The sequence below is a fragment of the Mirounga leonina genome, unplaced genomic scaffold (genome assembly GCF_011800145.1).
Source record: "Mirounga leonina isolate KUSES-001 unplaced genomic scaffold, KU_Mleo_1.0 Mir_128, whole genome shotgun sequence".
NCBI lineage: Eukaryota > Metazoa > Chordata > Mammalia > Carnivora > Phocidae > Mirounga > Mirounga leonina.
In genome coordinates this window covers 5,515,713-5,542,323 of record NW_023270320.1, presented here as the reverse complement: position 1 = coordinate 5,542,323, position 26,611 = coordinate 5,515,713, and the positions used below count along the sequence as shown (strand labels likewise).

Here is a 26,611-nt window from a genome sequence, read left to right as displayed (position 1 = left end):
AATTGTAAAATTTCTTAGCCATAGATGTCACTTCAAAATTTGCAAATATTAAAGGGCTTCTTTGCCATCTGCTAAAGACATTTTAATAATTAGATCAATTATATATAACTTTTTTTTTTTTTAAAGATTTTTATTTATTTATTTGAGACAGAATGAGAGAGAGAGAGCACATGAGAGGGGGGAGGGTCAGAGGCAGAAGCAGGCTCCCTGCCGAGCAGGGAGCCTGATGCGGGACTCGATCCTGGGACTCCAGGATCATGACCTGAGCCGAAGGCAGTCGCTTAACCAACTGAGCCACCCAGGCGTCCCATATATAACTTTGATATCACTGTTGGACCATAGGTTCACAAAATTACCTTGCTCAGGATATTGCATTTTCCCTTTCTCTCAAGCAGATGCCTGGGTCTCTAACCAGATAGTTAAGCACAGTCCAGGTTTTCAAACCACAAATCAGATTTTACTAAATTCCATAAATGTTTACTGAAACTCTACCATCTTGCAGGTATCATTAGGCACTGTGATATGTAAGTTCTGGATGGTACATCTAACTCCTGTTATGGAGAGAACTAAATACACAAGAATAATATAAAGTCTGCTTAAAGGTTGAAGAAGAGAAACAATAAATAAACCAGGATTTCATTCAAAATACTTCCCACTAATTTACAAGTCTAAGAACTTACTGTAGTTATTTTCCTAATACTACGAAGCAAGATGAAACCAGCTTTTGGCTCAACTACTGCTTAGAAACTGTTCGTCTAGCATTGGCTGTTCTGTTGGGATACAAGCTGGGTGTAGATTTTTTTTTGCCTTGTTTTTACTCATGCTAATCCTTTTTAGGCTTAGACGGTCCTGTTGAAATCCTTTGCATCAGTAAAATCGCATCTCAACTGTCAGTTTAGATGGGGTGATTCCCTAAGTGAGCTTTTCTGTGTTCCCACCCAGCCTTTCAGTTTGTGCGTCTGCCTTTCTGTTAATTAGTATGATCGATTAATTCATTCTTTGGGATTTCAAAAGAATTAAAAAGGTAGTGCATATAGGTGGAGACTGGAGGTGAGGCCGAGAGGGAGGAGGCATTGCAGTCCCAGGGAATAAGGCGATGTTTATTCAGAAAGACCAGAAGTCAGAGTGGCCAAAGGATTGCGGATAGGAGAAAATGGGTGGCAGCTTGGGCTTGGAATTTAGAAAATTTTTCTACTGGAACATACGTACTGGAATTCTGGGTAAGAGTCTTCTCCATATCATTCACTACATAAATGAATAAGTATTCACTGTACTGAGAAGGTATTGAACAAGAGAATGATATCACATGAATTCTAGCCAAGGGCTTGTGAAGAACCAGACTGATTGGAGGAAAAGTAGACACAGCCTGATTACTCCGTGCATTTGAGCCGTAGGTATGGGGGAAAAAAACAAAAACCAAAACCCACAGCAGACTCTCTTCAAAGATACAAAGTCTCACTTTTCCCCTTTTTGGAATCTTTTTCACACATCTGGCTATTTTTATTTTTAGAAACCCAGCTTTAGTAAATAATGAGTGTGTGCGTGCGTGTAGTTTTAAATTCAGAAAGTATTGCACGATCGTCTTTTAGAACACCTGGAAGTGTGTGCTACAAAACAGCCTACAATAAATGCGTTAGTTCTTCCAGGTCCGTCAACACGAAAGGTTGGTGGGGGACCGCAGCTGCGACGGCACGGGTGGCTGGATAACCCCACCTGAGCCGCGGGCTCTCTCGGCCGGGCACGCGGGATTTAGGCTGGGCGCACGGTGGGCGCTCCCTGCGGGCGACTAGCATTCGGGGCGCGGCCTCGCGAGCGCGCGCGGGTGAGCGGCGGCCGAGGCGTCCTTCGAGCGCTCTCAACGGCCGCCGGCTCAGTCCACTCTCGGAGCCCAGAAGCCACACCATGCTCCGCCTGAGGCTGCTGCTGCTCGCTGGGCTCGGTGGCTTGCTGGCGTCAGGACCGGGTAAGGCAGCGGAGACCCTGTTACACGGGGTCTGGCAGACGAAGGTTTTTCTTTTCCTTCTTGCAAGGAGAACTTGCTTCGGCCAAATGGCGGCCCAACTCGATTGAATCCCCGCGGTGGCCTGGAAAGCCGGCCTTTTGGGGGCGCTCTGTAGGGATAGAGAAGAGACTCCCTAGAAGGGAAAATAACTCTAATGAGCTCAAGGAGAAGTCTCTCTCTTTTTGAATCTAGGGTGGGGGTAGCCTTTCTTGTAGGTCTTCCATGCACTTCACAAAACTGCCCCAACGTTTCCTGCACTCAGAAGCACCCCAGAATCTTCTTGAACTCCACTCAAAACCCAAACGAAAACGAAAACAAAAGCCGTACTCTCCTCACATACCATTTGTTCCAACATAACTTGTCTGGCATACCTATGGGAATAATTTGCCCTGCAGTCAAAAAAAAAAAAAAAAAAAAAGATTCAGCGTCTGTTACGCTGAGTGACAAAGGTACATTATGGCAGGATACAAAGAACAGTATAAAGAAGCCTCAAAATTTTAAAATATATTAGGGCTGGTTTAGATGCAAACAAGCATTTTAGATATGTTCTTATTTTTCTCCCCTTTTTATACACTGTTCTGAATCTTGCCATCCTGTGTCAGTGTCAGTACATGGAGTATCTTTTCTCCCCATCTGCACAGTACTCCCTTGTTTGGAGGTGCCACAGTTTATTCAGCCAGTTCTTTTATTAATAGACTTTTGGATTGTTACCAGTCTTTTTGCTGTTGCATGCTATATTAGTGACCTTGAGCTGCCATAACAAAATGCCCTAGATGGGGTGGCTTAAACAACAGAAATTTATTTTCTCACAGTTCTGAAGATAGGAAGTCTGAGCCCAGGATGCCGTCGGGTTGGGGATCTGGTGAGGTCTTTCTTCCTGGCTAATAGACCATGGCTTTCTTGCTATGTACTCAGATGGCCTCTTCGTGTGGGGAGAGAGAGCAAACCCTTCTTATAAGGACACTGGATCCCATCCTGAGAGATCCACCTTCATGGCCACCCTTAGCCCTAATTACCTTCCAAAGGTCCCATTTCTAAATAGCATCACACTGGGGTTAGGACTTCAGCATGAAATTCTGGGGGGACACAAACCTTCACCATAACACACCATAACACACTCAGTATTTTAATGCAGTGGTTTGCAAACTTTTTGGAATTTTTCTTTACACATTAACAATTATAGAAATTCTCAAAGAGCTTTTGCTTACGTTTTGTTTATATCTGTTAATATTTGTCATTTTGGAAATTAATATAGAAATTTAAGAATTTTTATTCATTTAAAAATGGCAGCAACATATCTATTATACGTAACATAAGTTACACATTTAAAAAATAACTATTTTCTGAAACGAATTTAGAACACTGGCACGATTTTAGATTTTTGTAAATCTCTTTAATGTCTGGCTTAATAGATGATAGCTAGATTCTCATATCTATTTCTGCATTGAATCTGTTGCTGTTTTATTTGAAGTATATGAAGAAAATCCAGCTTATATTGTTGGAAAAGGGAGGAATATTTTAATAACCTTTTCAGATAATTACCAGTATTCTTTGGATACTACATCAATACTTGATAAATGGTAAAAGTTAGTTGCAATATGCAATAAAAACATATCAATGAACTTTTCAAAATATGTTCTATTAAGAATTCATGGAATCGGGCACCTGGGTGGCTCAGTTGGTTAAGCGACTGCCTTCGGCTCAGGTCATGATCCTGGAGTCCCTGGATCGAGTCCCGCATCGGGCTCCCTGCTCGGCAGGGAGTCTGCTTCTCCCTCTGACCCTAACCCCTCTCATGTGCTCTCTCTCAGATAAATAAATAAAATCTTAAAAAAAAAAAAAAAATTCATGGGATCTTGAACGTTGGATTTTTTACTCATGAGTTTTTTTTTTTAATGCATCACCTTTGTAATTTTTAATTTTTTTAAAAGATTTTATTTATTTATTTGACAGAGAGATACATAGCAAGAGAGGGAACACAAGCAGGGGGAGTGGGAGAGGGAGAAGCAGGCTTCCCGCAGAGCAGGGAGCCCGACGCAGGGCTCGGTCCCAGGACCCTGGGATCATGACCTGAGCCAAAGGCAGATGCCCAACGACTGAGCCACCCAGGTGTCCTTAATTTTTAATTTTAAATTATAGTAAAATGCACATAACATAAAATTTATCATCTTAACAATTTTTTAAAAAATGAATAAGCTTTATTTTTTTAGAGTGTTTTAGGTTCATAGCAAAATTAAGAGGAAGGTACAGAGATTCCCCATACACACCATCCTCACACATGCACCCCCTCTGCTATTGACATCCCACACATTTGTTACATTTGGTACTTTGTTAAAATCGATGATCCTACAGTGTGACACATTATTATCACCCAGAGTCCATAGTTTACCTAGGATTCACTCTGCCTGTTGTACATTCTTTGGATTTGACAAACGTATCGTGACATGTATCCACTATTGTGGTATATAGAGTAGTTTCAGTGTCTTAAAAATCCTTTGTGCTCAGCCTATTCATCCTTCCCTCTCCCCTAACTCCCAACAACACCGACTTTTTTCTGTCTCTGTAGTTTTGCTTTTTCTAGAATGTCATGTAGTTGGAATCATTCAGTATGTAGCCTATTCAGACTGGCTTTTTTCACTTAGAAATATACATTTAAGGTTCTTCCATGTCTTTTCATGGCTTATTTATCTTAATTCTTTTTAGCAATGAGTATTATTTCATTATCTAGATGTACCAGTTTATCCATTCACCTACTGAAGGATATCTTGGTTGCTTGCAAGTTTTGGCAGTTATGGATAAAGCTGTTAGAAACATCTGTGTGCAGGTTTTTTGTTTGGACAAAAGCTTTCAACTCCTTTGTGTAAATGCCAAGGGGTGGGATTGTTGAATTATATGGTAAGAGTATGTTTAGTTTTGTAAGAAACTGCCAAGCTATCTTCCACAGTGGTTATATCATTTTTGATATAATTCACCAACAGTGAAGGAGAGTTCCTGTTGCCTCCCATCCTTGCCAGCTTTAGGTGTAGTCAGTGTTATGGATTTTGGTTATTTTAATGGGTATGTAATGGTATCTCATTTTAATTTGCAGTTATCTAGTGACATATGATATAAAGCATCTTTTCATCTTCTTAATATGCCATCTCTCTCTCTCTCTTTATTTTTTTTGATGAGGTGTCTGTTCAGGTGTTTTGCCCATTTTTAAATTGGGTTCTTCATTTTCTTATTGTTGAGTTTTAAGAGTTCTGTGTATATTTTGGATGAACAATCTTTTATCAGATATGCCTTTTGCAAATAGTTTCTCCCAGTCTGTGGTCTGTGACTTGTCTTCTTAGTCTCTTGACATTGTCTTTTGCAGAGCAGAAGTTTTTCATTTTAATGAGGTACAGCTTATCATTTGTTTCTTCATGCATTATGGGTGTTTTATCTAAAAAATTATTGCCATACCTAATCATAATTTGCATTTTACATTTAGGTCTGTGATCCATTGGGGGTTGATTTTTGTGAAGTGTGTAAAGTCTGTGTCAGATTTTTTTTTTTTTTGCATGTGGAAATTCACTTGTCCCAACACTGTTTGTTGAAAAGGTTATCTGCTCTTTTGTATTGCCTTTGCTCTCTTATCAAAGATCAGTTGACTGTATTTATGTAGGGGTTTTTTCTGGACTCTTTATTCTGTTTGACTGATCTATTTGTCTATTCTTTCACTGGTACCACACTTTTTTGATTACTGTAGCTTTATAACAAGTCATTTAGTCAGATAGTGGCAGTCTCAACTTTATTCTTCTCCTTCAGTATTGAATTTGCTATTCTGGGTCTTTTGCCTCTTTGTATAAACTTTAGAATAAATGAGTTAATGGGATTTTGATTAAGATTGTATTGAATCTATAGAGCCAAGTTGAGAAGAACTGGCATTTTGACAGTATTGAGTTGTACTCTCCATGAAGATGCACTAATCTAAGTATTTCATTTTTTTGGATGCTCATATAAATGACATTGTGTTTTAAGTTTCAAATTCTACTTGTTCCTTGCTGATGTGTAGGAAAGTGATTGACTTTTTATTTATTAGCCTGTTTTCCTGCAAACTTGCTATCTTAACCATTTTTAAGTGTATAGGTCAGTAGTGTTAAGTACATCCACGTTATTGTGTAACCTATCTCGAGAGCCTATTTATCTTGCAAAATGGAAGTACTATACCAATTATACAACAGCTTATAAATTGTGATAAAATATACATAACATAAAATTTACCATTTGAACTATTTTTTTCCCTGATTTTTACAGTTTATTGCTTTTTAAGTAGAAACTAATTAGGGAAAATATATTGTTTCCCCTTTATTTTTGTAGATTTTTTCTAGCTCTACCAGTGAGTTTTATACTTTCAGATGTTTCGTGTTACTAATTAGTATCCTTTTGTTTCAGCACAAAGAGCTCTCTTTAACAGTTCTTATAAGACCGGTCTAGTAATGAGGAACTCCTTTAGCTTTTGTTTGTCTAGTCTGCTGTTGAACCCCTCTCCTGAAATTTTCAGTTAATTTATTGTATTTTTCAGCTCTGTGATTTCTGTTTGGTACTCATTTTAACCATTTTTAAGTGTAAGGTTTAATGGCATCGAGTACATTCACATTGTTGTGCAGCCATCACCACCATCCATCTCCAGAATTTTTTTCATCTTCCCAAGCTGAAACTCAGTACCCATTAAACACTAACTCCTCATTCCCCTCTCCCCTCAGCTTATGGAAACCACCGTTCTACTTTATGTCTCTGTGGATATTAGGTACCTCATATAACTGGAATTGTGGAGTATCTTCTTGTGACTGGTTTATTTCACTTAGCGTGACTCCCTCAATATTCATCTATGTTGTAGCATGTGTCAGAATTTTCTCCTTTTTAAGGCTGAGTAATATTCTGTTGTGTGGAATATAAATGGATAAATATATATTTCATTTTGTTTTTCTATTCATCTATAGATGGATATTTGGGTTGCATCTTCTTTTGGGACATTATGAATAATGCTGCCATGAACATATATGGGCATGTACTTGTTTGAGTCCCTATTTTCATTTCTTTTGCATATATATTCAGAAGAGGAGTTGCTGAATCATATGGTAATTCTATTTTTAATTTTTCTGAGGAACTGTCACACTGTTTTTCATAGTGGCTACACAATTTTACATTCCTACCAGCAGAGTACAGAGGTTCCAAATTTCCACATTCTTTCCAACACGTTATTTTTATTTTATTTTTAAATGATTATAGTCTTCCTAGTGGATATATCATGGTATCTCCTTTTGGCTATGATTTGCATTCTCCCAATGATTAGTGATGTTGAGCATCTTTTCATGTGCTTATTGACCCTTTGTGTATCTTTGGAGAAATGAATGTTCAAATCTGTTTTTAAAATTTGTTGTTCTTTTTGTTGTCAAGCTGTGCGAGTTCTTTTTATATTCTGGATGCTAGACCTATTTCAGAGAAATGATTTGCAAATATCTTTTCTCATTCAGTAGGCTTTCTTTCTTGTGAGTGTCCTTTGATTCACAAAAACAAAAGTTTTTAATTTTAATGAAATCTAATATATGTATTTTTTTCTTAACATTGCTCGTGTTTTTGGTGTCATATCTAAGAATCCATTGTGAAATCTATAATCATGAAGATTTGTTCTTCTAATAATTTTATTGTTTTATCTCTTAAATTTATGTTGTTGATCCATTTTAAGTTAATTTTTATATATGGTGTGAGGGAGAGTTCCAACTTCATTCTTTTGGTTTATTTTTATTAACCATATCCTGTTTCTGTTTATTCCTATTTTTTTTTAAGATTTTATTTATTTATTTGACAGAGAGAGACACAGGAAGAGAGAGGGAACACAAGCAGGGGGAGTGGGAGAGGGAGAAGCAGGCTTCCCGCCGAGCAGGGAGCCTGATGCTGATGCGGGGCTCAATCCCAGGACCCTGGGATCATGACCTGAGCTGAAGGCAGATGCTTAACAACTGAGCCATCCAGGCGCCCTGCTTCTGTTTATTCCTAATAATGCTTTTGTCCCATTGAAATCTATTTGTGCTAGTATTAACATAGCTACATTAACTTTCCTTTGACTAATATTTGCTGTAAGTATATATTTTCCCTCCTTTTTTGTGACAGATTCCTCAGTGCTCACTGAGTATCTACCTTTTGCCTACATTTCTTGGCCTTTTTCTAAACTATCTCTTGCTCATGAGGTTAAGAAGAAATGATGTGTGTAATTTTTGGATCAAGACAATTAAGAGTTGGTCTCCTTCTTCCATCTCTCTTTTCTGGTGCCACAGTCATCTTTGAAGCCATGAGCTGAGTTTATGGTGTTACCAGTTGGAGGGAGCCTGGATCTTTGAGTCACTCCTTCAATGAAAGCTCCTGGTGACCCTCATCAGACTTTACATGAAAAACAAATAAGCTTTTATTGTGTTAAGTCACCAAGACTTCAGTATTTTACTTATTACCATTCTATAGCCTGGTCAGCCTAAGTTGACTAATATAGAAATTGGAACTTTTAAGTGGTGTGCTGTCATAACAAACTTAAAATAGACGTCTTTGAGCTGCTGGGCAATGAATGGTGGGTAATGGATGATAGATCACAAAAAATTGAAACCAACTGGAAGTTACAAAACATTTCATAAAGTTGTATTTCATAAAGTTATAGTTAAACTGTATGATCGCATTCTACAGAAGTTAGATAACAGAATGTTATCTTTCTGCAGTGGAGGTCAGTGTAATTACTCAAGTTTGGCAAAGTGGTAAGAGAAGGAGATAATCTCAGGGAACAATTGGCCAGTTTGCAGAAAGAAATGATAGGGAATAAAATCCAGAAATTTGGGGCCTTTCAGGATTTTAAAAGGTGACTGATTCCACATTCCAAATAGTAAGAAATGGAATTTAAAAAGGTTTGAACACCAGTGCATCAGTAAAACTCTCAATTAGATAAAATTACTCAGGGCAGAGCTCTAATTAAGGGTATGGGCAGGGCGCCTGGGTGGCTCAGTTGGTTAAGCGACTGCCTTCGGCTCAGGTCATGATCCTGGAGTCCCAGGATCGAGTCCACATCGGGCTCCCTGCTCAGCAGGGAGCCTGCTTCTCCCTCTGACCCTTCCCCCCTCTCATGTGCTCTCTGTCTCTCTCATTCTCTGTCTCAAATAAATAAATAAAATCTTAAAAAAAAAAAAAAGGTATGAGCATATATTTTTCTAGATAGACTCAAGGCTGCCATCATTAAGTTGAAGGAGGGAGAGAGAGAAAGAGATGGGAGGGGAGGAAGGGAGAAATAAGAGTTAGGCAAAGAAATTAGAGAAGACAGAAAATATTTGCAAATCATTTGTCTGAAAGGGGCCAAGTATCCAAAATATAAAAGACATAGAAATAAAGCAGATTTGAAAATTATGACTTTAAAAAGTTTTGTATGTGTATAACTTATATTGAAAGCAACTAGATGAGGAACTACTAAGTTTTTGAAGGTAGTATATTAGCAAAGGAATTTCAAACTCAGATTAAAAAAGCTTTTGACTATTTAAGAATTAAAATAGCCCTTGGGCCCTGAAATTTCCAGATCTATGTAGGTAGTAAACTGGAAAATCCATTCAGCTCTCAAGGAAGGTATATTTGTATTTAAATCTATTATGGTATTTTATGCTTTCTATGTATTATGCTTTTTATATGAGAACATTTAAAAAAATCTCATTTCCTGTCTTATGTGTTTTGTATTTCTAATTGTAATGTAACAAAGTCCCAAGTTAAGAATATAATTTCTTCCAAAAAAGACAATGACCATAGAAAGTTGTCAGACACCACCTTCATCTTCTTACATATTATTATTTAGTATTTAGTGCCACTTTTATTTATTGTTTCTGAAATTAGTCATCATCTCTATTACTGTTTACTCAGTCAAGTTTGCTTAGATTTATCCACTGTTTACTGCTTTCTTTGCTTACTTTGTTTCTAGCACTTCTTTGTTTTTTAGATTTTTCATAAGAATTCTGAGTGGCAAAATGTCTGCGGTTGACTTGAAAATATCTTTATATCTCCCTCACTCTTGAATGACAGTTTAGCTTGGTATGGAATTTCAGGTTGACAGTTATTTTTCCAATAGCACTTTGAAGATATCACTCCATTGCTATTTGGCCTCTACTTTTTAAAAAAAATTTTAATTATGGAAATTTCAAATAAATGCAAAAGTAGAGGAGTATAAAGAACTCACCTTCAATAGTTATAAACTCCTAGCCAGTTCTTTTTCTTTTTATGTTCCTCACCACTTCCTCTGTTCCATTATTTGGAGCAAATTATAGACATATCGTTTCATCTCTAAATACTCCAGTATGTATTGCTAAATGACAAAAAGATACTTTTGAAATATAACCACAGGATCATGATCACACCTTAAAATTTAACAATTTCTTATATCATCCAAATTCCAGTCAGTTCAAATTTTATTTATTTCATTTTAAAATTTTTATTTAATTTCTTAAAAAAGATTTTATTTATTTGAGAGAGAGAAGGAGAGAACAAGAGAGAAGGAGAGTACGGGGTGGGGGGACAAGGGGAGAGGGAGAAGCCGACTCGATCCCAGGATCAGGACCTGAGCCAAAGGCAGACGCTTAACTGACTGACCCACCCAGATGCCCCAAATTTTATTTTTTTTAAACTGAAGTATACTTGACACATAACATCCTATTAATGTCAGGTGTGCATCATAGTGATTCAATGTTTTTATATACTACAAAATGATCTCCACAATAAGTCTGGTTACCATACAAATTTATTAAAATATGATTGACTATATTCCCTATGCTGTACATTACATTGCCATGACTTATTTATTTTATAACTGGAAGTTTGTACCTCTTAATGTCCTTCATCTATTTCCCCCCACCCAATCCATCCCGTTCCCCTCTGTTAATGAACAGTTTGTTACCTGTATCTATGAGTCTGTTTCTGTTTTGTTTTTTCTTTTGTTTTGTTTTGTTTTTTAGATTCCACATACAAGTGAAATCATGTGGTATTTATCTTTCTCCATCTGACATATTTCACTTAGCATAATACCCTCTAGGTCCATCTATGTTGTCACAATGGCAAGATTTCCTTCTTTGTGATTGTCGAGTAATGTTCCATTGTGTAATGTTCTTTATCCATTCAACTATTGATGGGCACTTTGTTTGCTTCCATATCTTACCTATTGTAAATTATGCTGCTGTGAACATAAGGGTGCATATATCTTTTCTTCGAATTGGTGTTTTGTTTTCTTTGGCTAAATACCCAGAAATGGAATCACTGCATCATATGGTAGCTCTAGTTTTCATTTTTTGAGGACTTCCATACTCTTTTCCAGTGGCTACACTAACTTACATTCCCACCAACAGTGTACGAGGGTTTCCTTTTCTCCACATCCTTGCCAACACTATTTTTTGTCTTTTTGATCTCATTATAGTTTTGATTTGTATTTCCCTGATGATTAATGATGTTAAACATCTTTTCATGGGCCTCTTGGCCATCTGTATGTTTTCTTTGGAGTAATGTGTATTTAAGTCCTCTGCCCATTCTTAGTTGGGTTGTTCATTTGGGGTGTTTTTAGATATTAAGTTGTGTGAGTTCTTTGGATATTAACTTTTGGATATTTTGGATATTAACCCCTTATCAGATGTATGATTTACAAAATCTCTCATTCAATAGCTTGCCTTTTCATTTTGTTGATGGTTTCCTTTGCTGTACAAGTTTTTTAGTTTGATGTAATCCCATTATTTATTTTTATTTTTTTATTTTTTAAAGATTTTATTTATTTGACAGAGAGAGCACAAGCAGAGGGAGAGAGAGGGAGAAGCAGGTTCCCTGCTGAGCAAGGAGCCCGATGTGGGACTCGATCCCAGGACCCTGGGATCATGACCTGGGCCGAAGGCAGCCGCTTAACCGACTGAGCCACCCAGGCGTCCCTATTTTTAGTTTTTTTGCCCTTCCTTGAAGAGGCTGATCTAAAAAAAATATTGCTAAGACTGATGTCAAAGAGCTTACTGCCTACTTTTTCTTGTAGGAGTTTAATGGTTTCAGGTTATATATTCAAGTTTTTAATCCATTTTGAATTTATATTTGTATATGGTGTGAGATAATGGTCCAGTTTCATTCCAGAATTCCAGAATAATTTTCTCTTAGATGATGTATTAATATTATTGTTGCTGTAACAGGTTACCACAAATTTAGTGGCTTAAACAATACAAATTTGTTATCTTACAGTTTGTAAAATGGGTCTCCTTGGGCTAAAATCAAGGCCTTGGCAGTGCTGTGTTCCTTCTGCAGGCTGTAGTAGACAACCTGTTTCCTTGCCTTTTCCAGATTCTAATGGCTGTTTGCATTCTTTGGCTGGGCCCCCTTCCTCCCACCTTCAAAGCTAGGAGCATTGGGCTGAGTTCTTTTCACACTACCATCTTTCTGGTTCTCTCTTCAGCCCCATTCATTTTCTTTTAAGGACTCTTGTGATTAAATTAAGACCACATGGATAATACAAGATAAATTCCCTATTTTAAGGTCAGCTTATTGGCAACCTTAATATACTTTGCTATGTAACCTGACATATTCACAGGTTCTGGTGATTAGGGTATGGACATCTTTGAGAGGAATTATTATTCCCCTTACCACAGACAGTGAGATGTTAGGGTCTAGGAAGAAGTAAAACTAAAAGTGATAAATACCTGAGGCAGTAAGGATGGTGAAGGTACATTGCTCTCACTGTCAAGTGAGAATGCAAACTTGCTCCTGGAATTCTCTGCTTATTGGGATAGAGAAAACACCTTTTTCTATCAGGGATTACATGCAGGTGCCAATGCCTGTGTTGCTTTGCTTCAGTAAAGAGACTGTGTTTAGAACAATATTTGTTATTGCAGTCACCACCTGATTAAACTTAAGACAACTCATTGTCATTATTGCTTATCATCAGCACAAATCAAACAAACAAAATAGGAAAGTAATAGGATTCACTGCTCTTTATTTTTTAAAAATTTTTTATTGTTATGTTAATCACCATACATTACATCATTAGTTTTAGATGTAGTGTTCCATGATTCATTGTTTGTGCATAACACCCAGTGCTCCATGAAGAACGTGCCCTCTTTAATACCCATCACCAGGCTAACCCATCCTCCCATCCCCCTCCCCTCTAGAACCCTCAGTTTGTTTTTCAGAGTCCATTGTCTCTCGTGGTTCGTCTCCCCCTCTGATTTCCCCTCCTTCGTTCTTCCCCTCCTGCTATCTTCTTCTTCTTCTTTTTTTTTTCCTTAACATATATTGCATTATTTGTTTCAGAGGTACAGATTGGTGGAAATCACTGCTCTTTATATTTCAGTTCTTCTCAGGTTTGGACTGCCTTCTGGATTTAGAAATACTTGGTTTAATGTTTTGGTGATGGTGCATATGATATTCAGAGATTTCTATTTGGCCCTCCCTACCATAATAATCCTCATTATATGGGTCAGGGAGGCAAATTGGGGATTCTATAAGATATTGATTATATCTCTTTCCACATACTGTTCCGTAATTGGGCAAATTATGATAGGATGCATTTGTAGACCCATGAGTAAACTCAGATTTGATCCTAAATTTCATGTATCACCAGTCTTCTTGTAAGCACACATCTTTTCCTGAAACGAACCACAGTTATATTTTAGGTCCTCTAAAATAAGTATTAGCTTAGAGCAAGTGTTTAATATTCCATACAAGGTCTGAGTAATTGGGTTTTGATTTTACAGATCCAATCTGAAGATTTTTCTTTTAGTTGGTTATTTCATTCTACTTACATTTGTTGATAAGACTGAGATTTTTGATCTCACAGCTTCTTAATTATGTCATACTTTTCTAACTTCATACTTTTGGTAAAGTCTTTCACTGTAAAAATCTGACTTTTGGCTTATTTTCTGGGTGACTTTGTGTATGTTCTCTTAATTTGGAATATTTTTAGTGTTTACATAATAGATTAAATTTTTTATTTAGGCAGTAATAGTGATTCCTCACTGTAATTTGAAAATTTAGTATCTTACTACTTCCCACTTCCTGCTTTCCCCTTTATTGTATGACTGTGGTTATTTTAAATCTTAATTCTTCTATACTGTTATGCCATTGAACAATATGTTTCTACTTCTACCACTTGATTTTCAGCTTTAATCACAATTCTTTTTGGACCACATTGCTGTAAATTTAAGGAAATCAGTATGCACATATAGTATTCCTCTTTTGTTGTACTGCCTGACATTATTATAGATGTTATTATGTCTATATCATTTGCACTCTATTAAATAACTATAGTTCTCAAAGTTGTTTTAGCCTTATTCTATATTTAAATTTATTTAATACCCACTACTAACATTTTACTTTAACTCTACTGATATCTTCATTGGAAGAAGTTTCTCTGCCTTTGGTGACAGGGACATTGAGCTACTTCCTTTACGTTTTTGCTTGTGACTACTTCTCCTTTGCCTCTATATTTGAATGAAAGTTTTGCTGGGTATGAAATTCCAGGTTTTTCACACTTCTTTTCTTGAAGATTTTTTTTTTGATTGATTGATTTATTTATTTTTCTTGTAGTTTTTAATTTTATTATGTTATGTTAGTCACCATACAATACATCATTAGTTTTTGATGTAGTGATCCACGATCCATTGTTTTCGTATAACACCCAGTGCTCCATGCATTATGTGCCCTCCTTAATACCCATCACCGGGCTAACCAATCCCCCCTCCCCCCTCCCCTCTAAAACCCTGTTTGTTTCTTAGGTCCATAGTTTCTCATGGTTCATCTCTCCCTCCAATTCCCCCTGCCCATTTTTCCCTTCCTTCCTCCTAATGTCCTCCATGTTATTCCTTATGTTCTATAAATAAGTGAAACCATATGATAATTGACTTTCTCTGCTTGACTTATTTCACTTAGCATAATCTCCTCCAGTCCCATCCATGTTGATGTAAAAATTGGGTATTCATCTTTTCTGATGGCTGAGTAATATTCCATTGTATATATGGACCACATCTTCTTTATCCATTCATCTGTTGAAGGGCATCTTGGCTCTTTCCACAGTTTGGCTATTGCGGACATTGCTGCTATGAACACTGGGGTGCATGTGGCCCTTCTTTTCACTACATCTGTGTCTTTGGGGTAAATACCCAGGAGTGCAATTGCTGGGTCATAGGGTAGCTCTATTTTTAAATTTTTGAGGCACCTCCACACTGTTTTCCAAAGTGGCTGTACCAACTTGCATTCCCACCAACAGTGTAAGAGGGTTCCCCTTTCTCCACAACCTCTCCAACATTTGTTGTTTCATTCCCTGTCCATTTTTGCCATTCTAACTGGTGTAAGGTGGTATCTCAGTGTGGTTTTGATTTGGATTTCCCTGATGGCTAATGATGATGAGCATTTTTTCATGTGTCTGTTAGCCGTTTGTATGTCTTCTTCAGAGAAGTGTCTGTTCATCTCTTCTGCCCACTTTTTGACTTGAAGATTTTTAAAAGACCTTGTTCTTCAAATGTGTGGAAGCATATGGGAATAGCTGTATGCTTAACACTCTGAAACCACAGTGTGTATAATCAGTCTTTCAAGTATGATCTTCTTTCATTAAAGTTTCTGCATATGCATAGAAACATATGGGAATAGCCATATGCTTCTCATTGGAACTACACTATATATAAACCATCGCTCAAATAACATCTTTTTCATTGATATATATGTGTTTATAAATGTATGTGTAAAAGAATGTGGGAATAGACCTATTCTTACCTGAATGTAACTACATGGAATATAATGTGTGTTTCATATAACACTTTCTTTCATTAAGATAAAAGTGTTTGTAAACATATGATGTGAGCATATGGGAAGAGCCCTGTGCTTATCTCATTGAACCACACTGTGTATATAATCCATTGTTGAAGTAACATTTTCTTTCATTAATATATATGTGTTTGTAAATGGATGTGTAGAAACATAAGGGAAGTGCCTTGTGCTTCACTCACTGAAACTACACTGTGTATACACCATCATTCAAGTAACATCTTCTTTAATTAGTATAAATCCAGTAACACCCAAACTCACTAACCCTAACCCCAACTTTAGCCCCTAATCCCAACCCCTTAACCCCCAACTGCCAACCCCTAACCCCTAAACCTAACCCTAAACCCTAACCCTAATCCTAACCTTCACCCTAACCCTAACCCCCAACCCCTAAACCTAACCCTGAATCGAACCCTCTGGAGAGTTCTCTAAACAGCAGGGTGCCAGGCACATACCCTCACCCTGACCCTAACCTTAACCCTAAACCTAAAATTGGCCATAAACCCTAACCCAGCATCTGAGAAGAAAAAAAAAAGTGGTATGTATACAATGAAATATTACTCAGCCATAAAAAAAGAGAACAAAATCTTGCCGTTAGAAATGACATGAATGGAGCTAGAGAGTAGTATGCTAACTGAAATAAGTCAGAGAAAGATGAATACCATTTAAGAAACTAAACAAATGAGCAAAGCGGGGGGACGGAAAGGAGAGCAGCAAACCAAGAAATGGATCCTTAACAATGCAGAACAAACTGGTGGTTACCAGAAGGGAGGTGGGTGGGGGCATGGGTTAAATAGGTGATGGGGATTAAGGAGTGCACTTGCTGTGATGAGCACTGGGTGTTGTATGGAAGTATTGAATTGCTATATTGTACACCTGAAACTAATATTAACATGTATGGTAACCAACTGGAATTTAAATAAAAACTTAAAAAAATAAAGACATTGTTCTTCATTTTTTTTAATGTTGAGTAATGTAAAAATTCTCAGGCTAGGCTGCTTTTCTCCCTAATGCCCAATATGATTTTCTTTTCTTTTTTTTTAATATTTTATTTATTTATTTGATAGAGAGAGACACACAGTGAGAGAGGGAACACAAGCAGGGGGAGTGGGAGAGGGAGAAGCAGGCTTCCTGCTGAGTAGGGAGCCCGATGTGGGGCTTGACCTCAGGACCCTAGGATCATGACCTGAGCTGAAGGCAGGCGCTTAATGACTGAGCCACCCAGGTGCCCCCCCAATATGATTTTCTTTTTCTTTCTTTTTGCTCATAGGCCCATAGGATTCTTTCTTTACCTTAGACACACAATAACTTTAGTAGACTAGGTCTGTTTTATTATCAGTTATTATTGAATTCAGTGAACTTTCCAGTCTATGGTTTCTAATCTTTTATTTTTATTTCAGGAAAATTTTCTTTTTAATTTTAATTTTTATATTTTTTATTAACATATAATGTATTATTTGTTTTAGGTGTACAGGTCTGTGATTCATCAGTCTTACACAATTCACAGCACTCACCATAGCACATACCCTCCCCAGTGTCCATCACCCAGCCACCCCATCCCTCCCACCCCCCTCCACTCCAGCAATCCTCAGTTTGTTTTCAGGAAAATTTTCTTGAAGTATATCTTTGATTATTTTTGGTCTATTTGTTCTGTTTTCCTCAGGAGCAACAAATTTTGTGTAAGTTTAATACTATGCCCCTGTCCCCACCTTCTGTCCTTTTTTTGGTCTTTCATAACTATCTTGTCTGTTTTTGAATTAAGTGTTTTCAAGATTTTTGTAGGAGTACATATTGATTACTCATATGTGCACAAGTGAATTCTACAAAAGAACCTGAACAAATACTTAGTCAGGTATAAGACACAATTATTAACTGTCTTTTTCCTTTCTTCAGGTTCTCAAAATTCATTTCTACAAATTGTAGTTCCAGAGAAAATCCAAGCAAATACAAGTGATAATTCAGAAGCAGACAATGTAAGAGATATTTTTCATGTAAATATTATATGAAATTTTAATTTTTATTAATGACAAATATATCAACCCCATTATAGAATGAATATAAGTATGCAGTATTACTACTGATATGGAATTTAAGGTTTTGATAGTAAAAGCAAATATATAGATCAGAATGTTGTGTTTTGCCTAACATTTGTCATTGCTTATGGTAAAAATTTTAAAAGTTCAAATAAAATAAATGATGTAGGGGCACCTGGGTGGATCAATCAGTTAAGTGTCTGCCTTTGGTTCAGGTCATGATTTCCAGGGTCCTGGGATCAAGTCCTGCATAGGGCTCCTTGCTCAGCAGGGAGTCTGCTTCTCCGTCTCCCTCTGTGTGTTCTCTCTCTCTCTTAAGTAAATAAATAAAATCTTTTAAAAAAAAAGATGTAGAAGAATTAGGTTCTTATCTGAGGAATATCTAGATGATTCAATGAAGAGAATAATTTTCTCCAAATGATTAAGGAGAATCTCTTTAAAAATTTTTAAAAATTTTAAATGTAGTTGACACACAATGTTCCATTAGTTTCAGGTGTACAGCATAGTGATTCAACATCTCTCTACATGATGCTGTTCTCGCCACAAGTATAACCAACATCTGCCACCATACAACACTATTATAATATCATTGACCGTATTCCCTTGCTGCACCTTTTATTTTCATGACTTATTCCATATAAATGAAAGCCTATATCTTCCACTCCCTTTCAGGCAGTTTGCCTATCCCTTAAACTCCCTTCCCTCTGGCAACCATCAGTTTGTTCTTTGTATTTACAGGTACAGTTCTGCTTTTTGTTTGTTTGTTTATTCACTTGTTCTGTTTTTTAGATTCCTCATATGAGTAAAATCATATGGTCTTCGTCTTTCTCAGTCGGGACTTATTTCACTTAGCATAATGCCCTCAAGGTCCATGCATGTTATCACAAATGACAAGATTTCATCTTTATTTATTGTTGTGTGATATTCCAGTGTGTGTGTGTGTGTGTGTGTGTGTACCACATTTTCTTTACATATTCATTTATCAATGGACACTTAGATTGCTTCCATATCCTGACTACTGTAAATAGTGCTGCAGTAAACATAGGGTACATATATCTTTTTGAATTCGTGTTTTCATTCTATTTATTTATTTAATTCCAGCTATATTAGTTTCAAGTGTATAATATAGAGATTCTCATTGCTCATCACAGTAAGTGTACTCTTAATCCCCTTTCTTGTTTTACCTATCCTTCCGTCTATCTTCCCTCTGGAAATCACTGGTTTGTTCTCTTTATTTAAGGGTCTGCTTTTTGTTTGTCTTTCTTGTTTTGTTTTGTTTCTTTAATTCCACTATGAGTGAAATCATATGGTATTTGTCTTTCTCTGACTGACATATTTCACTTAGCATTATACCTTCCAGATCCATTCATGTTGTTGCAGATGGCAAGATACCATTCTTTTTCATGGTTGAATAATGTTTGTTCTATTGTGTGTATGTACCTCATCATCTTTATCCATTCATCTATCGATGGACATTTGGGTTCCTTCCATATCTTGGCTATTACAAATAATGCTGCAATAAACATAGGGGTATATAAATCTTTTCAAATTAGTGTTTTGTATTCTTTGGGTAAATACCCAGTAGTGGAATTACTGGATCAAATGGTCATTCTCTTCTTATTTTTTTGAGGAACCTCCATACTCTTTTCCATAGTGGTTGTACAAGTTTGCATTCCTACCAACAGTGCACTAGGGTTGCTTTTTTCTACCTCCTTGTCAACACTTATTGTTTCTTGTGCTTTTTATTTTAGCCATTCTGACTGGTCTGAGGTCATATCTCATTATAGCTTTGATTTGCACTTTCCTGACGATGAGTGATGTTGAGTATCTTTTCATATAACTGTTGTCCATCTGTATGTCTTCTTTGGAGAAATGTCTGTTCATGTCTAGTGCCCATTTTTAAATTGGATTATTCAAGTTTTTTTGGTGGTAAGTTGTGTAAGTTCTTTATACATTTTGGATATTAACCCCTTATCAGATATACCATTTGCAAATATCTCCTTCCATTTGGTGGGTTCTCTTTTAGTTTTGTTAGTTGTTTCCTTTGCTGTGCAGAAGCTTTTTACTTTGTTATAGTCCCAATAGTTTAATTTTGCTTTTGTTTCCCTTGCCAGAGGAGACATATCTAGAAAAATGTTTGTATAGCTGATGTGAAAGAGATTAGTGCCTATGTTTTCTTCTTGAAATTTTATGTTTTGGGGTCTCATAGTTAGGTCTTTAATCCATTTTGAGTCTGTTTTTGTGTATGGTGTAACATAGTGGTCCAGTCTCATTCTTTTGCACGTGGTTGTCCAGTTTTCCCAACACCATATATTGAAGAGACTGTCTTTTTTGCATTGCATATTCTTTCCTGCTTTGTCAAAGATTAACTGACCCTATACTTGTGGGTTTATTTCTGGGCTCTCTATTCTGTTCTGTTGATCTATGTGTCTATATTTGTGCCAGTACCATGCTGTTTTGATTACTACAGGTTTGTAGTATAGTTTGAAAGCTGGGATTGTGATGCCTCCAACTTTACTTTTCTTTTTCAAGATTGCTTTGATTATTCAGTCTTTTGTGGTTCCATACAAATTTTAGGATTATTTGTTCTAGTTCTATGAAAAATGATGGTATTGCATTAAATCTGTAGATTGGTTTGGATAGTAGAGACATTTTAACAATATTAATTCTCCCAATCCATGTGCATGGAATATTGTTCCATTTGTCTGTGTTATCTTCAGTTTTTTTCATCAGTGTTTTATAGTTTTGAGAGTACAGGTCTTTCACCTCCTTGGTTAAGTTTATTCCTAAATATCTTATTATTTTTGGTGTAATTATAAATGGGATTGTTTTCTTAATTGCTCTTTCTACTACTTTGTTATTAGTGTATAGAAATGCAACAGGTTTCTGTACATTGATTTTGTATTCTGCAACTCTACTGAATTCATTTATCTGTTCTAGTAGTTTTTTGGTGGAATCTTTAGCGTTTTCTCTATATAGTATCATGCCATCTGCAAATTAAGTTTTACTTCTTCCTTACCAATTTTGATGTCTTTTATTCCTTTTTCTTGTCTGATTGCTGTGGCTAGGACCTCCAGTACTACGTTGAATAAAAGGGGTAAGAGTGTACATCCTGGTCTTGTTCCTGACCTTAGGGGAAAGGCTCTCAGTTTTTCACCATTGCGTATGGTGTTAGCTGTGATTTTTCATATATGTCCTTTATTATGTTTAGGCATGTTCCCTGTAAACCTACTTTGTTGTACTTTGAATGAATGAATGTTGTACTTTGTCAAATGCCTTTTGGGCATTGATTTAAATGATAATATAGTATTTATCCTTTCTATTTTTAATGTGATGTATCATGTTGATGGATTTGGAATATTGAACCACGCTTGCATCCCAGGAATAAATTCCACTTGATTGTAGTGAGTGATTTTTTTAATGTATTGTTGGATTTGGTTTGCTAATATTTTGTTGAGGATTTTTACATGTATGCTCATCAGAGATATTGGCCTGTAGTTTTCTTCTTTTGCAGTGTCTTTATCTGGTTTTGTTATTCGGGTAATGCTGGCTTCAGAATGAATTTGGAACATTTCCTTCCTCTTTACTTTTTGGAGTTGTTTGAGAAGAATAGGTATTAACTCTTCTTTAAGTTTTTGGTAGAATTCACCTGTGAAGCCATCTGGTCCTGGACTTTAGTCTGTTGGGAGTTTTTGGATTACTTATTTGATTGTTTTTAGAAATTTATCCATTTCTTTTAGGTTGTCCAATTTGTTGGCATATAATTTTTATAATATTTTTCTGTATTTCTTTGGTGTTGGTTGTTATTTCTTCTCTTTCAATTCTGATTTTGTTTGAGTCTTCTCTCTTTTTTTTTTGGATGATTCTGGCTAAGGTTTTATCAATTTTGTTTATGTTTTTAGGGAACCAGCTCCTGGTATCATTGATCTGTTCTATTGTTTTTTTAATTTCTATTTCATTTATTTCTGCTCTAATCTTTATTATTTGTCTTTCAATTGGTTTGGGGCTTCTTTTACTGTTCTTTTTCTAGCTCCTTTAGGTGTAAGGTGAGGTTGTTATTGGAGATTTTTCTTGCTTCTTGAGGTAGGCCTGTATTGCTATAATCTTCCCTCTGAACAGTTTTTGCTGCATCCCAAAGATTTTGGACTACTGTGTTTTCATTTTCATTTGTCTTCATATAGTTTCAATTTCCCCTTTGATTTCTTGGTTGATCCATTCATTGCTTAGTAGTATGTTATTTAACCTCCATGTATTTGTGTTCTTTCCAGATTTTTTCTTGTGGTTGATTTCTAGTTCCATAACATTGTGGTGAGAAATGATGCATGATATGATACCAGTCTTTTTGAATTTGTTGAGACCTATTTTGTGGCCTAACATGATCTATTCTGGATAATGTTTCAGTTGCACTTGAAAAGATTGTGTATTCTTCTCTTTTTTGCATTGAATAGTCTGAATATATCTGTTAGTTCCATCTGGTCCTATGTATCATTCAAAGCCACTGTTTCCTTGTTGATTTTGTGTTTGGATGATCTCTCAATTGATGCAAGTTTTAAAGTCCCCTACTACTGTATTATTATTGATTTCTTTCTTTCTGTTAATAGTTGCTTTATGTATTTGGGTGCTCCCATGTTTGGTACATAAATATTTACAATTGTCACATCTTCTTGTTGGACTGTTCACTTTATTATTATGTAGTGTCCTTTGTCTCTTGTTACAGTCTTTGTTTTAACATCTATTTTGTTTCATATAAGTATTGCTATCCTAGCTTTCTTTTCACTTCCATTTGCATGATAAATGTTTTTCCATCCCTTCACTTTGAATCTGCATGTGTCTTTTCATGTGAAATGAGTGTCTTGTAGGCAGTATATAAATGGATCTTGCCTTTTTATCCATTCTGTTACCCTGTGTCTTTTGATTGTAGTTAATTTACATTCAAAGTAATTTTTATAGTTATGTACTTAATGCCATTTGTTACTTATTTTACAGGTTTTTTTTTTTTTTTGTAGTTCTCTGTTCTCTTCTTCTCTTGCTCTCTTCTCATGTTGGATGGCTGTCTTTAGTGAAATGCTTGGGTTTATTTCTCTTTATTTTTTGCATATCTATTATAAGTTTTTGACGTGTTGTTACCGTTAGGTTCATATATAACATCCTATGTTTATAGCAGTTCGGCATTAAATTGATGGTCGCTTAAGTTTGAACACATGAAAGCACTGATTTTTTACTTCCTCCTCCCTTATTTTAGGTATATGATGTCATACTTTACATCCTTTTATTTTGTGAATCTTTTTTTAAAATTTTGTGAATCTTCTGACTGATTTTACTGCTTTTGTGCTTTAACCTTTCTATTGGTTTTATAAGTGATCAATCTACTACTTTTATTATGTTTATATGTACCTGTGAAATTTTTTCCTTTCCTACTTTTCCTACTCTTGCTTATGGTCTTTCCTTTCCAGGCAAAGTATTTCCTTTATCATTTCTTGTATGGCTGATTTAGTGGTGATGAATTCCTTAACATTTGTTCATCTGGGAAACGCTTTTTTTTTTAATTATTATTTTTTTAAAGATTTTATTTATTTATTTATTTGACAGAGAAAGAGAGACAGCGAGAGAGGGAACATAAGCAGGGGGTGTGGGAGAGGGAGAAGCAGTCTTCCCGCTGAGCAGGGAGCTCGATGTGGGGCTCGATCCCAGGAGCCTGGGATCAGGGCCTGAGCTGAAGGGAGACGCTTGACCACTGAGCCACCCAGGCACCCCTGGGAAACTCTTTATCTCTCCTTCTATTCTGAATGATATCCTTGCTGGATAGGGTATTCTTGGCTGCAGACTTTTTTTTCCTTTTAGTACTTTGAATACATAATGCCAGTCCCTTTTGGCCTACAAAGTTTCTGCTGATAAATTTCCCTTGTATATAACTGTTTTCTTTTCTCTTAGTGATTTTAAAATTCTCTCTTCATCACTTCTTTGTACCATTTTAATTATTATATGTCTTGGTGTAGACCCCTTTGGGTTGATTTTGTTGGGGGCTCTCTGTGCTTCCTGGATCTGGATTTCTGTTTCCTTCCCAGATTAGTGACTTTTCATTTGTTATTTCTTTGAATACATTTTCTGTCCTCTTTTCTCTCTCTCTTCTCCTGGGATTCCAGTAATGCTTATGCTATTATACTTGATGTTGTTGCTGAGATTCTTAACCTATTCTCATTTTTTATCATTCTTTTACTTTTTGCTGTTAAGCTTAGTTGCTTTCCATTACTCTGTCTTGTAGCTCACTGGTTTATTCTTCTCCTTCCTCTAGTCTATTTATTCCCTCTACTGTATTTTTAATTTCTATAATTGAGTTCTTCATCCCAGATTGGTTCTTTTTATATTTTCTATTTCTTTGTTTAGGGTCTAATGGGGATCTTCTTAAGTCAGTGAGTATCTTTATGAGCATTACTTTGAATTCTCTTTCAGGCATATTGCTTATCTTCATTTCATTTAGCTCTTTTGCTGTGAATTTGCTTATTTGTTTTCATTTGGGACACATTCTTCTGTCTTCTCATTTTGTCTAACTTTTTGTGTCTGTTTCTATGTGTTAGGAAAGTCAGCTACTTCTGCTCTTGAAACGTAGTGGCTTTATGAAGAAGAGATGCTGTAGTGCCCTGAAGTGCAATGTCCCCTGTTTACCAGAACCTGGTGCTTCAGGGGTGTCACTTATGTGTGTTGTATGTATCCTAATGTTGTGATTGAGAGGTGTTTGCCTTAGGTCCAATTGTCTGCAGTGGTTCTCTTTGCCTTTTGTGGACAATGTTTGATCCCTGTGTTGTTAAGGGGCTAGTCTGGGGCCGTCTTGGACTTGAATTGAGTCAGACCAGATGTTTGCCAGAACTGCAGTCTTAGCCCACTGCAGGGTGCTCTCCCTGTGTTGTCCCCTGAGAAATTTTCATTGGTGGGCAGGGCCTGTAGTCAGACCAGATATCTACTCCCAGTCTGTTTGTTGGGGTTGCAGGGACCCCAAACTACCAGGCTCTCTCTGTGCTGCCCCTTGTGGGGTTTTTGTGGGTGGGCAGGGCTGAGAGTCACAGATCCTAGAAGGCTTATCTTTTTCTTAGTTCTGGTATTTGTGTCTTTTTGGTTTTTATATGCTTAAGTTTTCCTTCCAGTGATGCTCTAACTCTTGCTTTTTACATATTCTCTTTGGCTGGATAAAATCTCATCACTCAGGTTCAGCAACTTAGTGATATTGCAACTTATTGTTATCCATGTTTTAACTTGAGAATAGTAGTGATAGAGTAAAAAACAATACCAAATTTTGTTCAAGAATACAGGAATAAGGCAATACATTTTTTTTAAAGATTTTATTTATTTATTTGACAGAGAGAGACACAGCGAGAGAGGGAACACAAGCAAGGGGTGTGGGAGAGGGAGAAGCAGGCTTCCCGCAGAGCAGAGAGCCCAATGCGGAGCTCAATCCCAGGACCCTGGGATCAGGACCTGAGCTGAAGGCATACGCTTAACAAACGAACCACCCAGGCGCCCCCAGGCAATACATTTTAAGAAAACAGTTATAATATCTTTTGTGCCTGATAGAATAAGCTTCGCTGATATAGGATACCTTATTATCCCAATGATGCCACCTACATAGACATTATAGTATAGCATATGGTCTCTGATTTCAGAAGAGCTTAAAATTCAGTTATATATAATTATATATAGATTTCTAATCCCATATAAATCCTTAGGTTAGGTTTATTTTTATAGAAATAGTAAGACTGGATTATATAAGAAACATGTTATAATTTTGATATATTGTTGCAAATTTTAAATCATGTATAGTCTGAGACATTTTAATCAAGATATTTTAGGGATTGTTTGGAGGGATTGACTGATGTAAAATTATTGTTTTGCTGCTGTTACATGGCTCTTCATCTCAGTTATTCTGGATTCTCTAGGAACAGATATCCTATACTATTGTAATAGATGAGAAGCCATACACTGTACACCTTAAGCAAAGGTAATTTTTTTTTCATTTAGTGTTGTATTTCATTTTATTGATATGAATTTGTTTACTTATAATAAAAATGGAGTGTTAAAATAATTAATGTAGTTGTTATTAAACATTTAAATTGTCTCAGATGAACAGATGCTTTCCTGTGAATTAATTAAATTTTTGGTCCTAATGTCTCAAGTAGTCTTTTGTGAATAGGGGGGAACAGGAAAAAAATAAGGGCCCCCCTCCTGAAGATTAATCTATATGATCTTATGTTGTTGATAGAACCAGAAGGACCTATATAATCAGGGCAGAATGTTGTAATAAGAAGTAAGTCTGTAAGTGTATCAGGGTTTGATCAGAGAGACAGGCCTGGAATAAGGAATTTAATATGGAATGAGACTATACACTTGTGAGAGTTTATGGAAAATAGTACTAGCTGTGTACTTCCTTCAGGGAATTGAGAAAGTAATTGAAATAACTTTCTGTAGGGTGTAATTCTCTCATGGAAACCAGGAAACCATGGAAATTTCTCTCATGAGGAGAAAAGCTGGCTTAGAATTATTTTGTGACTTTCAATAGGATAATTTCAGTTAAATTTTGGTTATAGAACTAGACTACATGGTATTAGGGAGAGGTGGGTTGTGAGAAACTTAAGGTAGTAATTTGTAAATAACTTTTTCAAAAATGTTTGGCAGAAAAAGAAGAAACAGGTGCAGATAAATGCTTTTTAAGAAGGAAGAAACAAAGTTTTTTGGTTGAAGGGAAGTTTCTTAGAGCTGTATAAACAAGCAG

General features: G+C 36.3%; 1 protein-coding gene across 1 annotated transcript in view; it reads left to right on the top strand.

Moving 5' to 3' along the window:
• Positions 1-1,826: 1,826 nt before the first annotated feature.
• LOC118009944 (disintegrin and metalloproteinase domain-containing protein 32-like) overlaps positions 1,827-26,611 on the top strand; it is a 196,519-nt gene continuing 171,734 nt past the window's right edge. The window contains exons 1-3 of the mRNA XM_035003988.1: positions 1,827-1,963; positions 17,711-17,790; positions 25,779-25,840. Of these exons, the coding sequence (XP_034859879.1) occupies positions 1,903-1,963; positions 17,711-17,790; positions 25,779-25,840 (203 nt within the window). The 5' untranslated portion in view covers positions 1,827-1,902. The remainder of the gene's footprint in view (positions 1,964-17,710; positions 17,791-25,778; positions 25,841-26,611) is intronic.